The sequence below is a fragment of the Bidens hawaiensis genome, unplaced genomic scaffold (assembly GCF_021521415.1).
Source record: "Bidens hawaiensis isolate Kalapana, Puna unplaced genomic scaffold, B.hawaiensis_p1.1 tig00002935_1, whole genome shotgun sequence".
Classification (NCBI taxonomy): Eukaryota; Viridiplantae; Streptophyta; class Magnoliopsida; order Asterales; family Asteraceae; genus Bidens; species Bidens hawaiensis.
In genome coordinates, this window is record NW_027491158.1 from 2,262,204 (window position 1) to 2,279,512 (window position 17,309).

Below are 17,309 nucleotides of genomic sequence, written 5' to 3' on the forward strand. Positions count from 1 at the left end.
AAAACGGTCAAAAACACAAAAAAACGGCTATAAGGCCGTTTGGTAACGTTCGAAAACCGGTTAAACCGGTTAACCGGTTATTAAAAAACCGGTTAACCGGTTTTTTTTATAACGGTAATAACCGGTTATTTTAAAAACCGGTTAACCGGTTTTTTAATAACCGGTTATTAAAAAAAACCGGTTTTTTTTATAACCGGTTATAAAACCGGTTTTGGGTCCAAAACTTATAACCGATACGTAAACCGGTTACGTAAACCGGTCAAACCGGTTTTTAAAAAAACCGGTTTTTAAAAAACCGGTTTTCGGTTAAACCGGCCAAACCGGTTCCGTAACCGGTTTTTTTGACCACCTCTACCTCTACACAGTCTACTACTCAACTAGTAGTTAGTCCAATAGATTTGTTAAACTGCCCGGCCCATTAAAAGCCCATCTAAAGAACAAAACCACATCTCTCTCTCTCACACACACACAAAACCCAGAGACACAGAAATGGCGTCGTTGGTACCAACTCTTTCATCTACAATTTCCCGCTTAAATCTCCATAATAATAATAACCACCACCATACACTCAGACTCTTCAGAGCCTTATCTTCTAAATTATTAACTCCACATAAATCTCTATTTCATCATCATCGATTCTTCAAATCCTCTAATTCCATTATGTCCACTAATTGTTCTAAAACCCTAGGCTCCAATCTTCTGTCCAACGATAATAATCTAGTTGTTCTCGGTATCGAAACCAGTTGTGATGACACGGCTGCAGCTGTTGTAAGTAAATTCAATTATTATAAACTTATATTATTCAAATACCTAATTTATTTATTGATTTTAGGTTAACAGTAATGGTGAAATACTGAGTCAAGTTGTGTCTTCTCAGGTAATAATAACGTTTATTATTATTTTATGAGTTACTTGTAGTCAATGTGTAATTATGTGATATATTAGATGACACGTCATCCAACAGTCAAATTAGTTACTGCCACGTCAGCAAAGTTGTTTAGCTACAGCTAAAATAGTTACTATGAGCAGTGTTGTAGAACTCCCTAGACGCTAGTCAGGCAGTGGGGTAGGGGTTAACGATTAATCGGGAATCATCGTACTCAGTATATCCCACCAATAGCAAAGCTATGGTAGGGTCTGAGGAGGGTAAGATGTAGACAGCCTTACCTCTACCCCATGGGGATAGAGAGGCTGCTTCCGGTGAGACCCCCGGCTCGATAGTAGTTTTGCATCAAGCCTTGGACATATTACATAAGGCACATAGCACTCAATCATCGGGACGCCGGCTGATTGGTGCATGTACCCTTGTCTTTCGGCTATCAACGCCACCACATGATGCCTGATTAACCTTCCATCACTTTTAACGTTATTTTCACAAAATTAGTAAAATAACGTCAAAATTAGTGCAATTTTACTTTTGCCCACCCGAGGGTTCACACATATATACATTATATGCGCGCACCGCAAGCAGGGCACTAACGATTAATCGGGAATAATAGATTAATCATATTGGAATTTATATGCAATTTTCCAAGTTTTATATATAAAGTTTTCAATTTTGACTGGTTTTGACCAAACAGCGATTGAACGGCAACTAGTCGGTGGGTAGCGACTAGCGATTAATCGGTGCCTAGTTGGGATTTTTACAACCATGACTATGAATTTTCTTGTTAATAGGTAGATACTTAGACTGGTTAATGTTATGAGAGCTGGTTAATGGTTGAATACAATCTAGGGCCTATAGTTGTATTCATTTTTTGAGGTAATGTATAGATTGACTATGGGTTTTTGTTTGGTTGTTACTTGTTAGTATAAATTGAATTGAATTAAATTGGGATTTTGTTTCAGTTTTGTATTATTTGGTCAGTTTGAAGTCTGATAAATCTGTTAATGCGAACTTCATTTGACTACTAAAAGAAACATTGGAATAGAAACAAATAGGAGATAAACAAAACTAAAGATGCAAAGGTCTTGGATTGACAAGTTATAAGTCAATTTCAAAGTTGAAAGAGGACTTTTCATATTGCTAGGTCAATTTTAAAGCATTATAAGTCAGTTTTGTATTAACTAGTTTTGTGTTCTATTACTGTATTATATGTAGGGAACAGAAAATGCCGAGCCAAATCTTCTTCTTGTAAAACGTGATTTAGATTGGGAAATTGTGTAGATTTGGATAATAGTTTAGTGTTAGATAATGGAACCTAGGAATGTGCTATGCTTCATGGTGTTATTATATATGTTTTCTAAATGTTAGTTGTAATTAGATGTTACCAAATAACAGAATAGTAAGGCAAGATAATGAACCAAACATGAAAACCCAATTGTACATGGAAATTCCAATACCTAAACATTAAGAAATCATCCCAGTGTCACTTAAGTGCGTGTCATTACCCTAACTCACTTTCATGGTCCTTTCTGGCACATTCACAACAAGTTCTTTTTACTATTTATGAAATACAAAGTGCTTTGATTTTTCACTTATAATATTCTAATTTATGTTCACTAAGGCAGATCTGCTTGCACGGTATGGAGGCGTAGCTCCTAAAATGGCAGAAGAAGCTCATGCTCAGGTGATTGATCAGGTATAACATCTAATACTTAGCCTTTATCTTCTACTTTCAATATTTTGTTATGTAAGTTTCTACCTCAAGTGTATATTTTAATATGTCACCAGTTTTGTTCATTTCTTGAAATAAATCAAGATGGTCTTTTACGCTATGATTTAGGTAGTACAAGATGCACTTGATAAGGCCAATTTAACCGAGACGGATCTATCTGCAGTTGCAGTTACTATTGGTCCTGGACTAAGCCTTTGTCTAAGAGGTACAATAAATTGTTCTCTTATATTTTTCTTTTTAATTTTATTTTCTGCTGTGTTTGACTTTTACTTTATGGAATGTTATTGGTAGTTGGTGTGCAGAAAGCTAGGAAGATTGCTGCTACTTATCAGTTGCCAATAGTGGGTGTGCATCACATGGAAGCTCATGCTTTAGTAGCCAGGTACATTTTATCAATAAAATTTCAAATATAGAATAATAGATAGATTAATTCAAACTTCTAAGATTTTTTATGAAGGAGAAACACAGCCTGTTGACCAAACTTTGATCGATTGTTTTTTTTTTTTTTTTTTTTTTTGTGTTTTGTTAAAATCAAAATACTTTACATAACCAGTACAATGACCCTTTAAATAAGACTCAAACCTGAAAGACAAGAAACCATATAGAAAACTAAATCAAGATTCAAGACTCAATATCTTTAATCTAAAAATTAAAACCCCTAAAAAGCAAAACTCTAAACAAAACAACAACTAATAGACTAAATTGCCCTTCACTCTAATCAGCCCAATCACAGCAGCAAGAGATCATCAGCCTTTCACATGTGAACAACACAATTTAGTCTAACAAGCTGATTCTTGTATGTATTGATTAGATTTGTTTGATACTTTGCTTATCTGCTTGGTCTTGACTGGTTCTTGTTTAATTATTTTAAGTTTCTTATAAGCTGCTAATAAACAAGAGTACTACTTTGTGTATCTTTTCATTCTCCACTATGTCTTTTTGCAACTTTTTAATGAAGTACATATGCGGTATCAAGTATAATAATTGTAGTTTAAGAATGTAATCTGGATCGGTGGATCCACCTGCTATAGAAAGCAAAACAGAAAAACATGCTGGAAAAGAGCGTACAAACTGACCCGTATTGTCTGCTTTTCTAATGATTATGTGTTTCTTACTTTTGATACAACCTAACTTTATGCTTCTGGATGCTCCACTTTCACCACTAGGAACTCACATAGTTTAGTTAACTTTTTTGGAGATTGTTAAATTCAATGCTTTTGATCTTTTACAAGTGAAACATCCTCAAAGTTGACTACTAACAGGCCCCATCAAACACTGGTGTTTCCATATTGTCTGACTTAATCATGTTTTGATAAGAATTATGAACTTGACATGCTTGTGCTTCTTGAACATTCTTGTGGGGCAATTCGTGCTAAAAAAGTACATCAATTTATTGTTTCTTTATTTTTAATTTCAGGTTATGTGACAGAGATTTACAGTTTCCTTTCATGGCTCTTCTTATCTCAGGTATAATCCTGTAGTAACAACCATTTCAGTTAAAATTATACAAATTACTGTAATATTTCTCAGACAAAGGAATATCTTGTAATTATGATGAAATGGAACAATTAAATAATATGGATTATTTTTTATTACCTTAGATTAGTATGGGCCTCTTGATTCTAAACAGACAAACAAGAAATGGACGTACCTTAGTGTCATGCTTCTAAAATCTTCATCCTTCTTAAATTTGCAAGTAAAACATAACTAAGTGATACAGAATATATAGATTCAGAAATCTTTTTCTGTTACTTTTATAGTTATATATAATTGAGAGTTTAGGGAATGCGTGGTTCAGTGATAAGATATTGAAATTATATTGGAAAATAAAGGATATAATCTGATATAATTTATATTGTATGGTTCTTTCATAGATTGTCTTTTAGGTCTCTGCTTTGTGACCCTGTCTGTGCTTAATTTTTGTGCTTTTTTCTATGTTTATGAAAATATTTTTAAGTTATTTTAATAAAGTTATCAACCAAGGTGAGGTATGTCTGGTTACATGATAAGAATAGACGTTCATGCCTTGTGTCCCTTATGTGCATACCACACATATCAATCAACCGTGTTCGATTCCTTGCATAGTTAAGTTTTCGACAGTTGTATCAGATTCCTTTAGTTTGAAGACCTGTCATATTTACACGTTAAAACTATTAACAGAAAAGCCGCTTGATATTGTTAAAAATGGAGGTGGAAATGCCGAATGGATTACTATTGAAATAATATAGGTTTTTTTTTACCAAATACAAGTCACTAATTAGATACGTGAGATTTTCAGTTTGGAAATCTAAATGTTGTTTTTCTCAGTTTAAACCTCCCACTTATATTCTCTTGCCTTGTTTTACTTCAAAGGGGGACATAACCTTATAGTTCTTGCACGTGATCTTGGTCAATACTTACAACTCGGGACGACTATTGATGATGCAATTGGTGAGGCATATGACAAGTCAGCAAAGTGGCTAGGCCTTGATTTGCGGAGGAGTGGTGGGCCCGCCATAGAGGAGCTTGCTCGACAGGGCGATGCTCAATCTGTAAAGTTCTCTGTAAGTTATGTTTCATACAAGCATGTAATTTGTAAAGCATCTAAATATGCACATTAATGACTTAATATTAATTTGCAAAATTGTGTTTTTGCTTTCCTTGATTCAGGTTCCAATGAAACAACACAAAGATTGCAACTTCTCATATGCTGGTTTAAAGACTCAAGTGAAGCTTGCAATTGAATCCAAAAAAATGTATGCAATTATTCTTGGAAAAAATTTTATATTATCAACCAACTTTAAAGTTAACGATTTTTAGGGAAAAATGAACACTTTTAGGGCGTCTATTTACCTTATTCTGGTCACACGCAATAATGGTATTTTCTTCACATATATAGTATTATTATTATTATTATTTACTGTTGTACTTTCATCATCATCATCATCATCATCATCATCATCATCGTACTCAGTATATCCCACCAATAGCAATGCTATGGTAGGGTCTGAGGAGGGTAAGATGTAGACAACCTTACCTCTATCCCATAGGGATAGAGAGGCTGCTTCCGGTGAGACCCCCGGCTCGATAGTAGTTTTGCATCAAGCCTGTTGTACTTTGATTTCCTTATATTGCCCCATACATATTAGAGCTGAGGGTCTCTCTAGAAGCCAACTCTTTATTCCTTTGGATAGAGGTATGGTGTGCCTACATCATAGTTACCAAATACGCTCCATGAAGCGCGAATTGCGTATTGGTACGGAGTGTGCCGAAACGCAATACGGTAGCGTACCGAACGCTAATGAAATCGCGTACCAATTCCAATGGTACGTCGATCCAATACGGTAATTTAATCAATCAATACGCTAATGAAATCGTGTTTCCTGTGATGTGAAATTCGTCAATTGGATCGTTTTTTAGCGTTCCGGTCAATTAGGGTACCCTGATTTTTAGCGTTCCGTCAAAATTGGACACGCTTCTGTTCAACTTCTACGTATTTGGAGGGAAATGGGTACTTCCTTATCGATTCCACCAACGTATTTTGGTAAATTTTGTTTTAAATTGGTACACCGAACCGGATACTATGGTACACCGTACCAGTTCGTACCCGTTCGTACCGAAATGAACCTACCCCCCTGCATACCGAATACGTCACGTTGAGCGAATTGCGTACCCGTATTTTGTTCCCGTACCGGAGCATACCGCTTTAGGTAACTATGGCCTACATCCCACCCTCCCCAAACCCTATTTATAGCTTTGCTGTTGGTGGGACTTCACTGGGTATGATTGATTGATTGATATTGATTTCAATAAAATACGATTCACGTATTGCAGTGATGCTGGGATCCCCTTCTCTTCTGCATGTAGTGAAGATCAACGCGCACGGGCCGATATCGCTGCCTCATTTCAGGTGACAATAGAAGATGCTACATCACTTTAGTACATCTGTCAATTTTGACCCATTATGTTATGAGTTGAATTGGGTCGTGTAAAATCTTTAATTGGTCAAATTAAAAAGTTTAGCTAAAAGGGGAATGGTTCAAAGTTCAAACTTCAAACAGAATAAAAGACACCCAGATTCTATTTCATAGGCATACAATTTCTTATGTCGTTTTATTCAGAGATCTAGATAATAACTGTGATATTAATATATTATTGTTTTTGTAAACCTAACTAACACATTATATATTATTCAAAATAATTAAAAATGAATTATGAGAGTTTCTTATATGACCTATCTTTCTCTGTTTACCTTTTATGCAGAGGGTCGCAGTATTGCATCTAGAAGAAAAGTGTGAACGTGCTATACAATGGGCGTTAGAGATTGAGCCATCTATTAAACATTTGGTATTGTTCTCTATAGTTTTCCACATTATTTAGTTGAAAATTTTCACATGTAAATAAGCTTATTTTGGTTGCATGGTGGTACAACTAAACCTGCTTTGTGTAGGTCGTTTCGGGGGGCGTTGCATCGAATCAGCATGTGAGGGCCCGCCTTAACGAGGTTGTTGCTAGAAACTCCCTTCAACTCGTTTGCCCTCCTCCAAGTCTCTGCACTGACAATGGTAACACATCCCATGAGTCGATAACGGAACGGGCCACACAGTCTTATCTTTATTTCTTATTGTACCATAAACATGAATACATGATCCACAAAATGAAAAATGTTGATTATTAATACGGATTTAACATTTAGACCTGATTTCTAATGTTATTCTGTTTTTAGGTGTAATGATTGCCTGGACCGGTATTGAGAATTTCCGGTTAGGAAGATTTGATCCTCCGCCACCTGCCATTGAGCCTGAGGGTTGTCAGGTTTTCAATTTTCCCATTTTCTCTCGCATATAATATATGATCATGTGCAAATTTATTTATTTTTATCATAGTTGGGTTTAAAATACACATCAATAATCAATTATATTTTACGTAAACATTATTTCTGGTTTATTATTGTTTGTGAAATGTAGCTTGATTTGCGGCCAAGGTGGCCGTTGGGGGAGGAATACGAGAGAGGAAGAAGTATAGCTCGGTCAATGAGGACGGCTCGGATACATCCATCTCTTACTGCGCTTACTCAAGCTTCTCAGTACCAAAGTTCATAATTTATGTGCTCATATTCTTGCACCATGTGGTTTCTTTACCCTAAACCTGCCTTTTGGGTTGATAGAAATATAAATTTATCTTTGAAAGTCACTTTAAAAATATAAGTAGATTTTAACAAAACGGGCCGGGTTGGCAGTTCACACACCATCACCTTTCTGTTTCATTTCTTGAAACTTATATATTGAATTACACAAGTTTAATTTTGAAAAATATAATATAAAGTTATAAACCTTATAAAAACTGGTCCAAGAGTTAAGTTTTAAACTCTTAGTACTGTTTATCCGTTTAACCTCTTTCTAAAGAAATAATCAAAATATAGTCTAGCTAGTAAACGAGTGATGACGGTAGTTGGTATGGAGTGGGAGACGACATTGGAGATGTTAAAGCTCGGTTATATGAATCTGAGTCGAGTTGGCTCGTTCAAAATTCAAGTCGAGCTTGTTTGGCTCGTGGGAGACTGCAACGTTTTAAGGACTTTAGGGTTTTTCATTTTATTTTATTTTGATAAACAGTTAAATATAATTTAATCTTGTTTCAACAATAATTTTCGTTAGTTTTAAAAACTAAAATGGTATAAAGTATCAAACAATTACAACTAATATGTAGTTTCTAAGGGGAAAAAAATACTAATATAGAAGTATAATAAATATAATATATTATTGATGTATATTTTAAATAATAGTTAGATTTGAACTGAGACACTGTCAACATAAGCAGCCATGTCTAATCTCGTTTTGGTGCTACCAACCCTCAAGTTGGTAGGTAGGCTGTTACTTTTACTTGTGTGGTATCAAATTAAGTATATACCTATCCCTTCTCATATCCTCCACAAAATCCACCTGTCCAATCATTTTAGCATTTAGTCTTTATTTTATAAATTCTATATAGTTTGTTATGTGTCACTAAGATAACGATTGCTAAAAATTGTCGTGATAAGCGATAAAACAAAAACAAGTCATGAATGATACATGTTTTATAATTTTTGCCTACTTTTGTTTTCTCTAAAAGTTATGTTTTTAACAATTTCAAACATAACACGTTTGATTCTGAAGAGGTAGGTCCCAGCAGAGCCCAGTTGGACCCGCAAGACTCACCTTAAACAGGGACGTCTGCGCAGAGACCAACTGGATCCGCAGGACCAACCATGCTCAGAGACGTGACGTCCTTACGCGCAGTATGCAAGCTGGTCCCGCAGGAAATGCCTCCCATGGTGAAGGACTCCGCCTGTTCCCGCAGCCTCGGATACAAGCCATGAGGGAAGGCCACCCGCGCAGCATGGCTACACGCATTAGGTGCTTAGCTCTCGATCAGTGTCACCTGAAGGAATGAGCAAAGCCGGGAGCAATCCCGCACAGAGGCGGGAGGGGGAATACTCCCGCCCAAATAAGCCAGTCTGTATACTGAAGGACCTTTTACTGTACCTGACGAGGTATGGGCGAAAGATCTGATCAGAGATACGACAGCTCACTGATACAGTATGGCGAGCAGCATGCTCCTGTACTGTATCACTACTAGCCGCTGTCTACTCACCAACTACTGTCATACCACGTGCGTAGCCGGCAGTTGGTGGAAAGGGAATAGTATACAGCAGGCCTGGTCACTATCAGCCGCTGCCTACCCACCAACTACCAGCAGGGCACGTGCGTAGGCTACTGTTGATGAACAGGAACACTGTTGCAGCCGGCCATACCTCCTTGGAAACCTACCTTCGGCTATAAATACCCCAAATGGTATGATCATCTGGACAGATCTTACTACATTATCATCATATTATACCTGATATCTGCTCTAGCAATCTCTTAATATACTTTTATATTTAAAGAGCAATCTAGTCTGATTCTCACGCCGGAGGGTGGTCACAAGGAGGAACCCCCCCCTTCTCAGTGACGAGCTCACGGTGTCTGTTTTGCAGGTTATCAGAGGAACCATCTTCCAAGGGTCTAACCCCTCGTGGGAAACATCTCTCCAACCCCCAGGTTACCAGTAATCTGTCCGGGGTCCGGTTAGTGTTTCTTCATTGGCGCCATCCGTGCATAAAGCTAGAACTTTATTTTTCTCCAGTTTTTTCAAACTTCTACAAAGATGGTTAGAGAAAGTCCGGTAACCATAACCCCTGCTACTAGGGGGAATACCGGCAACACAGTTTTTACGAACACTACCCCGGCTACCGAAGCCGGGGCAAGTGAAGTAAATTTTACGAACACTACCCCACTTACCAAAGCTGGGGAAAGTGCAGTAAATAATCGCCTACTGGGATCCACTGATACCCAGGTTGAGAAACGAAGACTCCCCCGCCAAACTCTCGATGAAGTTAAGGCATGGGCGGAGGCACGACAAAAGGAATTCCAGGCTGAGTTGGACGAACGCTTGCGTTCCGTGCAACAGGCCGACGAATTCGAATACTGGGAGGATGACTCGGAGGAATCCGACTCCGACGCGAACCCTCGCCATAGGGCAAAAGGGAAGCGTAAGGAAACGGAATCCCAAACGAAAAGGCATTTTGGACAAGCCTTCAAACCAAAAAGCACAGGTGGAAGTCCACGAGACTTCTCCAAAACGTTCAGACCAAACGTTGCAAATGCAGGAATGTCCAAGTTTGCAAGGGACATTGCGGAAGCAATCGCCCCAAAGAGTGCCAAACAAATGCCTAACATAGGCACATATGACGGTTTATCTGATCCAGACGATCATTTGAACAGGTTCATAGCGGGGGCAACCGTCAGCAATTGGACGGAACCCACGTGGTGCTACATGTTCCAAATGACGCTTGTTGGGGCTGCTAGAGCTTGGTTTGATCGTCTACCGGTCAACCACATCTACGACTGGGCAGACTTCCAACAGAAGTTTAGCCAACAATTCAGCCAGCAACGGAAGTATACCGAGGAGCAATGGACAATCCTCAAATGCATACGAGAGGAAGATGAATCTCTGCCAAACTTCATCACTCGCTTCAACTCAAAGAAGCTAAGTTTGGGCAATATCAGCGAAGATCTTGTTCGCGCTGCCTTCATCCAGGGCGCACATGACCCAGAGCTCATCCGCACCCTAACGGGTAAAGATGGCATGCCATCCACATGGGATGGCATCATGACAGCAGCAAAACGCTATGCGGAAACAGAGAAGCAACTGGGTAGAGATCTCCCACAGAGCACAAACCTCTACACTCAGAAGACGAGAGAAGACAACGTCCTCACCGCCAGACTAAATAAAAAGCGAAAGCTAGGCATTTGGCAGTCAAGGGTAAACTTTGACACCTCATCCGGCTTGCAACATCGAGTGGGCGGAAGGGATAATGTACGGTCGCACCGGAACTCCAGATGGACGCCACTCACCAAAAGCGTCACTGACATATTCGCCACTGAAGAGCTCCCATGGCCAAAGCCTCCAATAATCCGACATCGTCACGATGCTGATCGGAGCAAATACTGTGACTTCCACAAGACAAAAGGCCACAACACTGAAGAATGCATAGACGTAAAGGACATGGTCGAAGCATTTGTCAGAGATGGGACGCTCGCGCACCTCGTGGCACAATAAAGGCTGACCAGGCGGGTGCGTATAGAACCCCAGCTGGGGAAAACACGAATCAATTCCAGCTTCAAAATCGAGACTACATGCTGCGTAAAGAACGAGATCCCGAACCAGGTGCGTATCGGCTCGATGGCACTCCCATCCCAACATGGAAGGGAGCTCATTTACACAGTCTGCATGTAAATCAATTCCAATTTGTAAAGAAAAGGCCAAGAGCCACTTCTAATGGAAATGATTCTCTTTAAGAACACCGAAGCTGATGATTTTACAGTTATACTTTTCTGAACTAATATGCCGGTTTTCACCGCATAATTACGTCGTCATTGCATGGGAAGGCGGTCCTACCCGCACGAACCCAGCAACGTGACAAACCTTCACGCAGGTCAGTTGAAGGGGAAAAAGTTCAGCACCGAAAAATGAAAGTGCCGGTCTATCCGCATGAATCATTAAAGGAAACTGAATAATAACCTATCAACAACCGCGCGTCGAACGGTTAAACTATCCAACACTGGTGACGGCATTCACATTACGTGAAGTTGTTGCGTGGGAAGGCGGTCTTACCCGCACGAACCCAATAACGTGGCAAACCTTCACGCAGGTCAGTTGAAGGAGAGTTCAATCATCCCATTAAATGAAAGTGCCGGTCTATCCGCATGAATCATGAAAGGAAACTGAACACTAATTGACAACCACGCGTCGAACGGTTCAAAACAACTCTTAAAAGGATAAGGAAAACCTACACGCAGGTCAGATATGGGTAAAGTTTTGCCATCCTACTAAGTGCAAGTGACGGTTCTACCCGCACAATCACGAAAGAGGAAGCAAGACTTCCTGTTATCAACCACGTTCAAAGGTTAACTTATCCTCAAAAGGTGAGGAAAACCTACACGCAGGTCAGATATAGGTTTAAAGTTAAAGCCATCCTACTAAGTGCAAGTGACGGTTCTACCCGCACAATCACGAAAGAGGAAGCGAAAACTTTAATCCATTATCAACCACGTTCAAAGGTTAACTTATCTTAATGCCTTAGAAATTTCGAAAAGGAAAACCTACACGCAGGTCAGATAAAAGTTAAAGTTTAGCCATCCTACCAAGTGCAAGTGACGGTTCTACCCGCACAATCACGAAGGAGGAAGCGAAACTTTAACCCATTATCAACCACGTTCAAAGGTTCTTATTCTAAACACTTGGAAAATTGCTAATTTAAACTAAGTATGCAAGTCATAAGTTTATAAAGCAAGGAACCCAAAGAAGGAAATAACAATCTTATACGCAAAAAGATTAATATTTCAAGAATATATTACAAGAATGGCCGGGTAACTACCCGCCTAAAAGAAAAAACTATACAAGTCTATCTTAGCAATGGGAAGGGATCTTCAGGATCAAGCTTCAGGGCCGCTTCCACTTGGACCCGCTCCGTCAGAAGAACGGGGTGGTTCGAGGAACGCTTTGAGGACAGCTAACCCATCATCAGCAGCAACTACTTCGTCCACCTTCTCCACCACCGGATGCGGGAAGGCGGCGTATTGGTTCAATGCTTGGTCATAAATGGCTTCGGTATCCACATCGAACAAAGGGAAGTTGGAAGGCGGGACGCCTTTCTCAACAAACCCTAGACCAAGCAGGAAGCCGGCCTTTTCCCCATCCTCATGAGAAGCGTTGAGGGCTGCGGTCATAGCATCATCGTAAGAGGTCTCTGAAAAGACCCGACGCACAACCTACAAAGAAAATACAAGTATTAGAACCTTTTCTAACAAAAGAAAAGCGTGAAGATAAAAATAAACATACCTGAGGCAACGCTTCTCGAAGAAGCCATTGGAGGGCAGCTTGAGCTTCGTTACGGGCGCGTTCGGTTTCGCTCTTGTTAAGGTTGGCAAGTAAAACTTCCTTTGCGGCAGCCTCTTCGACGCCCTTAAGCTTCCGCTCGGCGTGGTCAAGCACCCCCCTCTGGTCCAGGATTTCCTGGAGTTTCTTGGCATCTTCCATTGCCAAGGCATCATGAGCGCGTTGGAGAGCCTCTAATTTGGCCTTGAGCTCCTCATTCTCCACACGCAAAGGCTCAGCAACGGCTTCAGCCTTGGCAGCCCTCTCGGTTGCGTTTCGCGCAGTCTCCCTGGCCAGCCGAAGATGTTCATTCACAGCTTGGGCAGCCTTGGAGCGGGCCTCGAGTCGCGCCTGAACTTCAACCTCGAGGGCCTTGAAGGCCTTCTCCTTGTCGGCGGCAGCTGCCGCCATCTGTTGGTTCTCTTCCCGAAGAGCACGCGCCTCAGATATGTCCTTGGCACGAGCTGCTTTCAACTTGTCGTTTTCACGACAAAGCAGCTCGACGCGCGGCTGCATCCGGGCCTGGAGAACCCGAAGCTCATTAGTTAGCCTACCCTCCTGGTAGATAACCATGGCTTCCCCCAACGCACCCGGAGGAGCAGCGTGGCGAGCCCAGTCCACGCACTCCACAGGTGTGCGAAGGGTTGTTCCTCGGCGTATGTTCCATCGCGGAACATACACTTCATTGGAATCCGACACTGCAAAAGAAACAAAAGCAGTAAGGAAAAGATGATAAAAAACATAAGGGAAAAAGAAAGGAACCCTACGCACCTGTAGGGTCAATGACAGGCCGATAGCCGTCAAACCCATCACCTGAACCTAAAGGAAATCCATCCAACAGGTCAGGCAGACGGGAAGGTGGCAAAGATCGGCGGGAAGCCCTGCGCGTACCTGATGGTCCGGCCATCGGTGCCGGTGGCGCGGGCATGGTGGCAGCCGCCGTGGTCGCCGTTGTGGTCGCCGCCGTGGTCGCCGCCTTGTAAGCAGCAGCAGTAACCGCCGGCTCTGTGAAGGATGCTGTAAAAATCGCACTCACGGCCGGCGGTGACGTCATCTCTGCCGGAACAGTTGGCTCAAAGGAATGAGCAACTGGACCAGCGGATGCAGGCGCAGGCGCCTGGGTCGACGCCTCAGGAAGGCTGACCGAGCCTACCGTCATTGGCGGGGAGATACTCCCCTGCGGTTCACCCCGGAATGCGTCAACATCCACGCCTGCACAAAGAAGAAAGTGTTAGATAAATTTATGAAGTAATAAATCTACAAAGACAAACTATGATTGTACTTACGGGTTTTCTTGACCCTGAACGTACGGACGGGCGGGGAGGAACCCGATGGAGCCGGCCTCTTGGTACCGGTCACCGTCGTCTTCGTTGGTTCTCCGGAGGTAACGGTCGTGGCCTCCGGAGCAGTGGTCTTCTCACCACCGGGCTTCCACCCCACCTCTTCACTATCTGACTCCGAGTCAGATAGAACCACTGGATCAGCTGTGGAGGCCTTCTCCTTCCCCTTCACGCCTGCAGCAGCCTTCTTCCGCACAAGGGGAGGACCATCTGCGGATTCCTCAGAAGAAGACAGGATGTGAGGATTTCCAGCAACGGGTACAGCATTGAGGGGTTCAGGATAGAATATCTCCTTACCTGGCCGCCGGTGGCTCAGGATCTCTTGGCCCGGCGGATAGACCTCCACAAACCTATCCGCCGTTTGCTCCAGGATGGGCAACTCATTGTCGTCCAGAGCACGAGTGCCCACCCGCACGGGACTGTCAGCTTCCCGCGGGAACAGGAGCGACTCCAAATTATTCCCCTCTGAGAGAAAAAGAACAGTTAGAAAATTAACTAATATCAGCAAGAAAGACAAGACATACCATAAGGAATAGAGTTCAAACCGTATTCAAGAAGGATGGGAAACCGGGACGCATCCTTCCATACCCGGCTCATCCCCAGCAGCACCATCCCGGACTCCGCAAACCGGTAAACCGGAGATTGGACCCGGGATATCTTTGCGAACCATTCCGCCTCCTGGTAGCTGGAAGCGTGAAGGCTCGGAAGCGCTTGACCCTTCTTGAACTTCATAGCAATGGGGATGGCGCGGGCAGAGATGTAGAAGAACTCCCGCTTCCACGATCGGAGACTGCGCTCGGTCACGCAGATCTTCAAACCCTTAATACGGGTTGTCAGGGTGTACCACCCCTGGACGCACCTCCAAGTATAGAAGGTCATCAGGCGGTCCACGTAGGGCTCAATACCCAGAATCCGACACACCCACTCGAAGTGCCGGACCTTGGCAATCGCCATCGGATGCACCTCGGTCAGGTGCACCCCGTGCCTCTCCAGGACACGGTACACAAACTTTGTCAATGGGAGCCTAAGGTTCCCATAAACAAAGAATGCAGCATATACCCCGATCTTGCCACTGGGGGCATCGTACACAGTCTGGTGGGATTCAGGAAACTCAGGCTCGAGAGACTCGAGCATGAACTTCCTGACGATGTACTGGTACTGATCGACAGGTAGAGCACACTGGCACTCGCCAGCAGTACTCCTATCGTCGGCTACAGCTTCAGCATCATGAGAAGACATTTAAGAAAGAAGAGTGATTTCGGGAAAATGCTTGCCTGAAAAAGGGGAGTATTTGCCGGAAATCACTAAGAAGAAGAAAGGTGAAAGTATGGATTACAAAGAGGCCTCTCCCCCTTTATATACTAATCGCAATTAATGCGGTGAATTTAATGCGGAGGAGAGAGAAATCAACGATGCAATGAAACTATGACACGTGGCAAAAAGCAAGCTGGCAACAGCTGTAGAAAGGACGTGTGCCAGTAATTTCGCGGCCACGCGCCCCAAAAATCACGCCCACGCGCCTGAAAAAGCGACTGGAATGACCATGTTCTGTCACGTCACCATAAATTCCTGCACGTCCTGACACAGTCAGAAGAAACCGTCGCACGACGTTTCAGAGGTTTGGACTGTTCTTATCTTTTCACCAACTCTTCGAATTTCAAAATTCAAAATTCGAAAATATTAAAAAGCGGGAAAAGTACCCCTTACCTTGGCAAACAAGTAACCATAAGCCGGGTGCGGGTACAGTGTAAAGGCAAAACCCTTCACATACCTAGCACCCGCAGGGAACTGAAGCCAAGTAAACCTTGGTGAACAAGTAACCGTAAGACGGATGCGGGTACAGTGTAAAGGCAAAACCCTTCACATACCTAGCACCCGCAGGGAACTGAAGCCAAGTAAACCTTGGTGAACAAGTAACCGTAAGACGGATGCGGGTACAGTGTTAAGGCAAAACCCTTCACATACCTAGCACCCGCAGGGAACTGAAGCCAAGTAAACCTTGGTGAACAAGTAACCGTAAGACGGATGCGGGTACAGTGTTAAGGCAAAACCCTTCACATACCTAGCACCCGCAGGGAATTGAAGCCAAGTAAACCTTGGCGAACAAGTAACCGTTAGACGGATGCGGGTACAGTGTAAAGGCAAAACCCTTCACATACCTAGCACCCGCAGGGAACTGAAGCCAAGAAAATCTTGGCGAACAAGTAACCGTAAGACGGCCGCGGGTACAGTGTTAAGGCAAAACCCTTCACATACCTAGCACCCGCAGGGAATTGAAGCCAAGTATTCCTCGGCAACCAAGTAACTACAAGACGGGTGCGGGTACAGTGTAAAGGCAAAACCCTCCACATACCTAGCACCCGCAGGGAATTGACGCCAGGAATACCTTGGAAGTAAAGTAACCGTAAGACGAGCGCAGGTACAGTGTCAAGGCAAAACCCTTCACATACCTAGCGCTCCGCTGGGAATTGAAACCAAGAAGGATCTTCTGGGCAATGCTTGCGGAAACGGAAATAACATCCCCGCATAGCGGGAACGTCGAGAACTACGTTGTTGGAAGTTCCAAGATGGAATTGATGGTTTTAACATAATTGATCACTATGTTCAAAACTACCAAAACCTCATGGAAAATACATACAACTGGGACTCAATGCTCCTGACTTGCGAGGAGGTTACAGACCTACCCGCATCATACCCAAAGACCAAGCAGGAAACTCGGGCATTTCTGCAAGTGACAAGGACTTCCCATGGAAAACCTTACAAAACCCTTTTCAAAACCCTTTGCTTAAGTCCAAAAGTTCACCTCACTTTATTAAACACGCATGAGAAGAACATTGGACTAGGGGGACTTGAAGAGGTAGGTCCCAGCAGAGCCCAGTTGGACCCGCAAGACTCACCTTAAACAGGGACGTCT

At 42.5% G+C, this 17,309-nt stretch overlaps 1 protein-coding gene across 1 annotated transcript; it reads left to right on the forward strand.

The window, feature by feature from the left end:
- The first annotated feature begins 476 nt into the window (after positions 1–476).
- LOC143621738 (putative tRNA N6-adenosine threonylcarbamoyltransferase, mitochondrial) lies at positions 477–7,814 on the forward strand. Its single transcript, XM_077093067.1, has 13 exons — positions 477–768; positions 833–877; positions 2,508–2,582; positions 2,727–2,823; positions 2,910–3,000; positions 4,036–4,085; positions 4,971–5,161; positions 5,268–5,353; positions 6,432–6,507; positions 6,861–6,944; positions 7,048–7,162; positions 7,324–7,412; positions 7,565–7,814. The coding sequence occupies exons 1-13, from the start codon at positions 490–492 to the stop codon at positions 7,697–7,699; spliced, it is 1,413 nt and encodes a 470-aa protein (XP_076949182.1). The 5' UTR covers positions 477–489; the 3' UTR covers positions 7,700–7,814.
- The last annotated feature ends 9,495 nt before the right edge of the window (positions 7,815–17,309 follow it).

Coding starts and splice junctions, on each gene's coding strand:
- LOC143621738 (XM_077093067.1), top strand. CDS start 490: ATGGCGTCGTTGGTACCAACTCTTTCATCTACAATTTCCCGCTTAAAT. Junction 769..832: donor ATGACACGGCTGCAGCTGTT/GTAAGTAAATTC, acceptor TATTGATTTTAG/GTTAACAGTAATGGTGAAAT. Junction 3,001..4,035: donor GCTCATGCTTTAGTAGCCAG/GTACATTTTATC, acceptor TTTTAATTTCAG/GTTATGTGACAGAGATTTAC.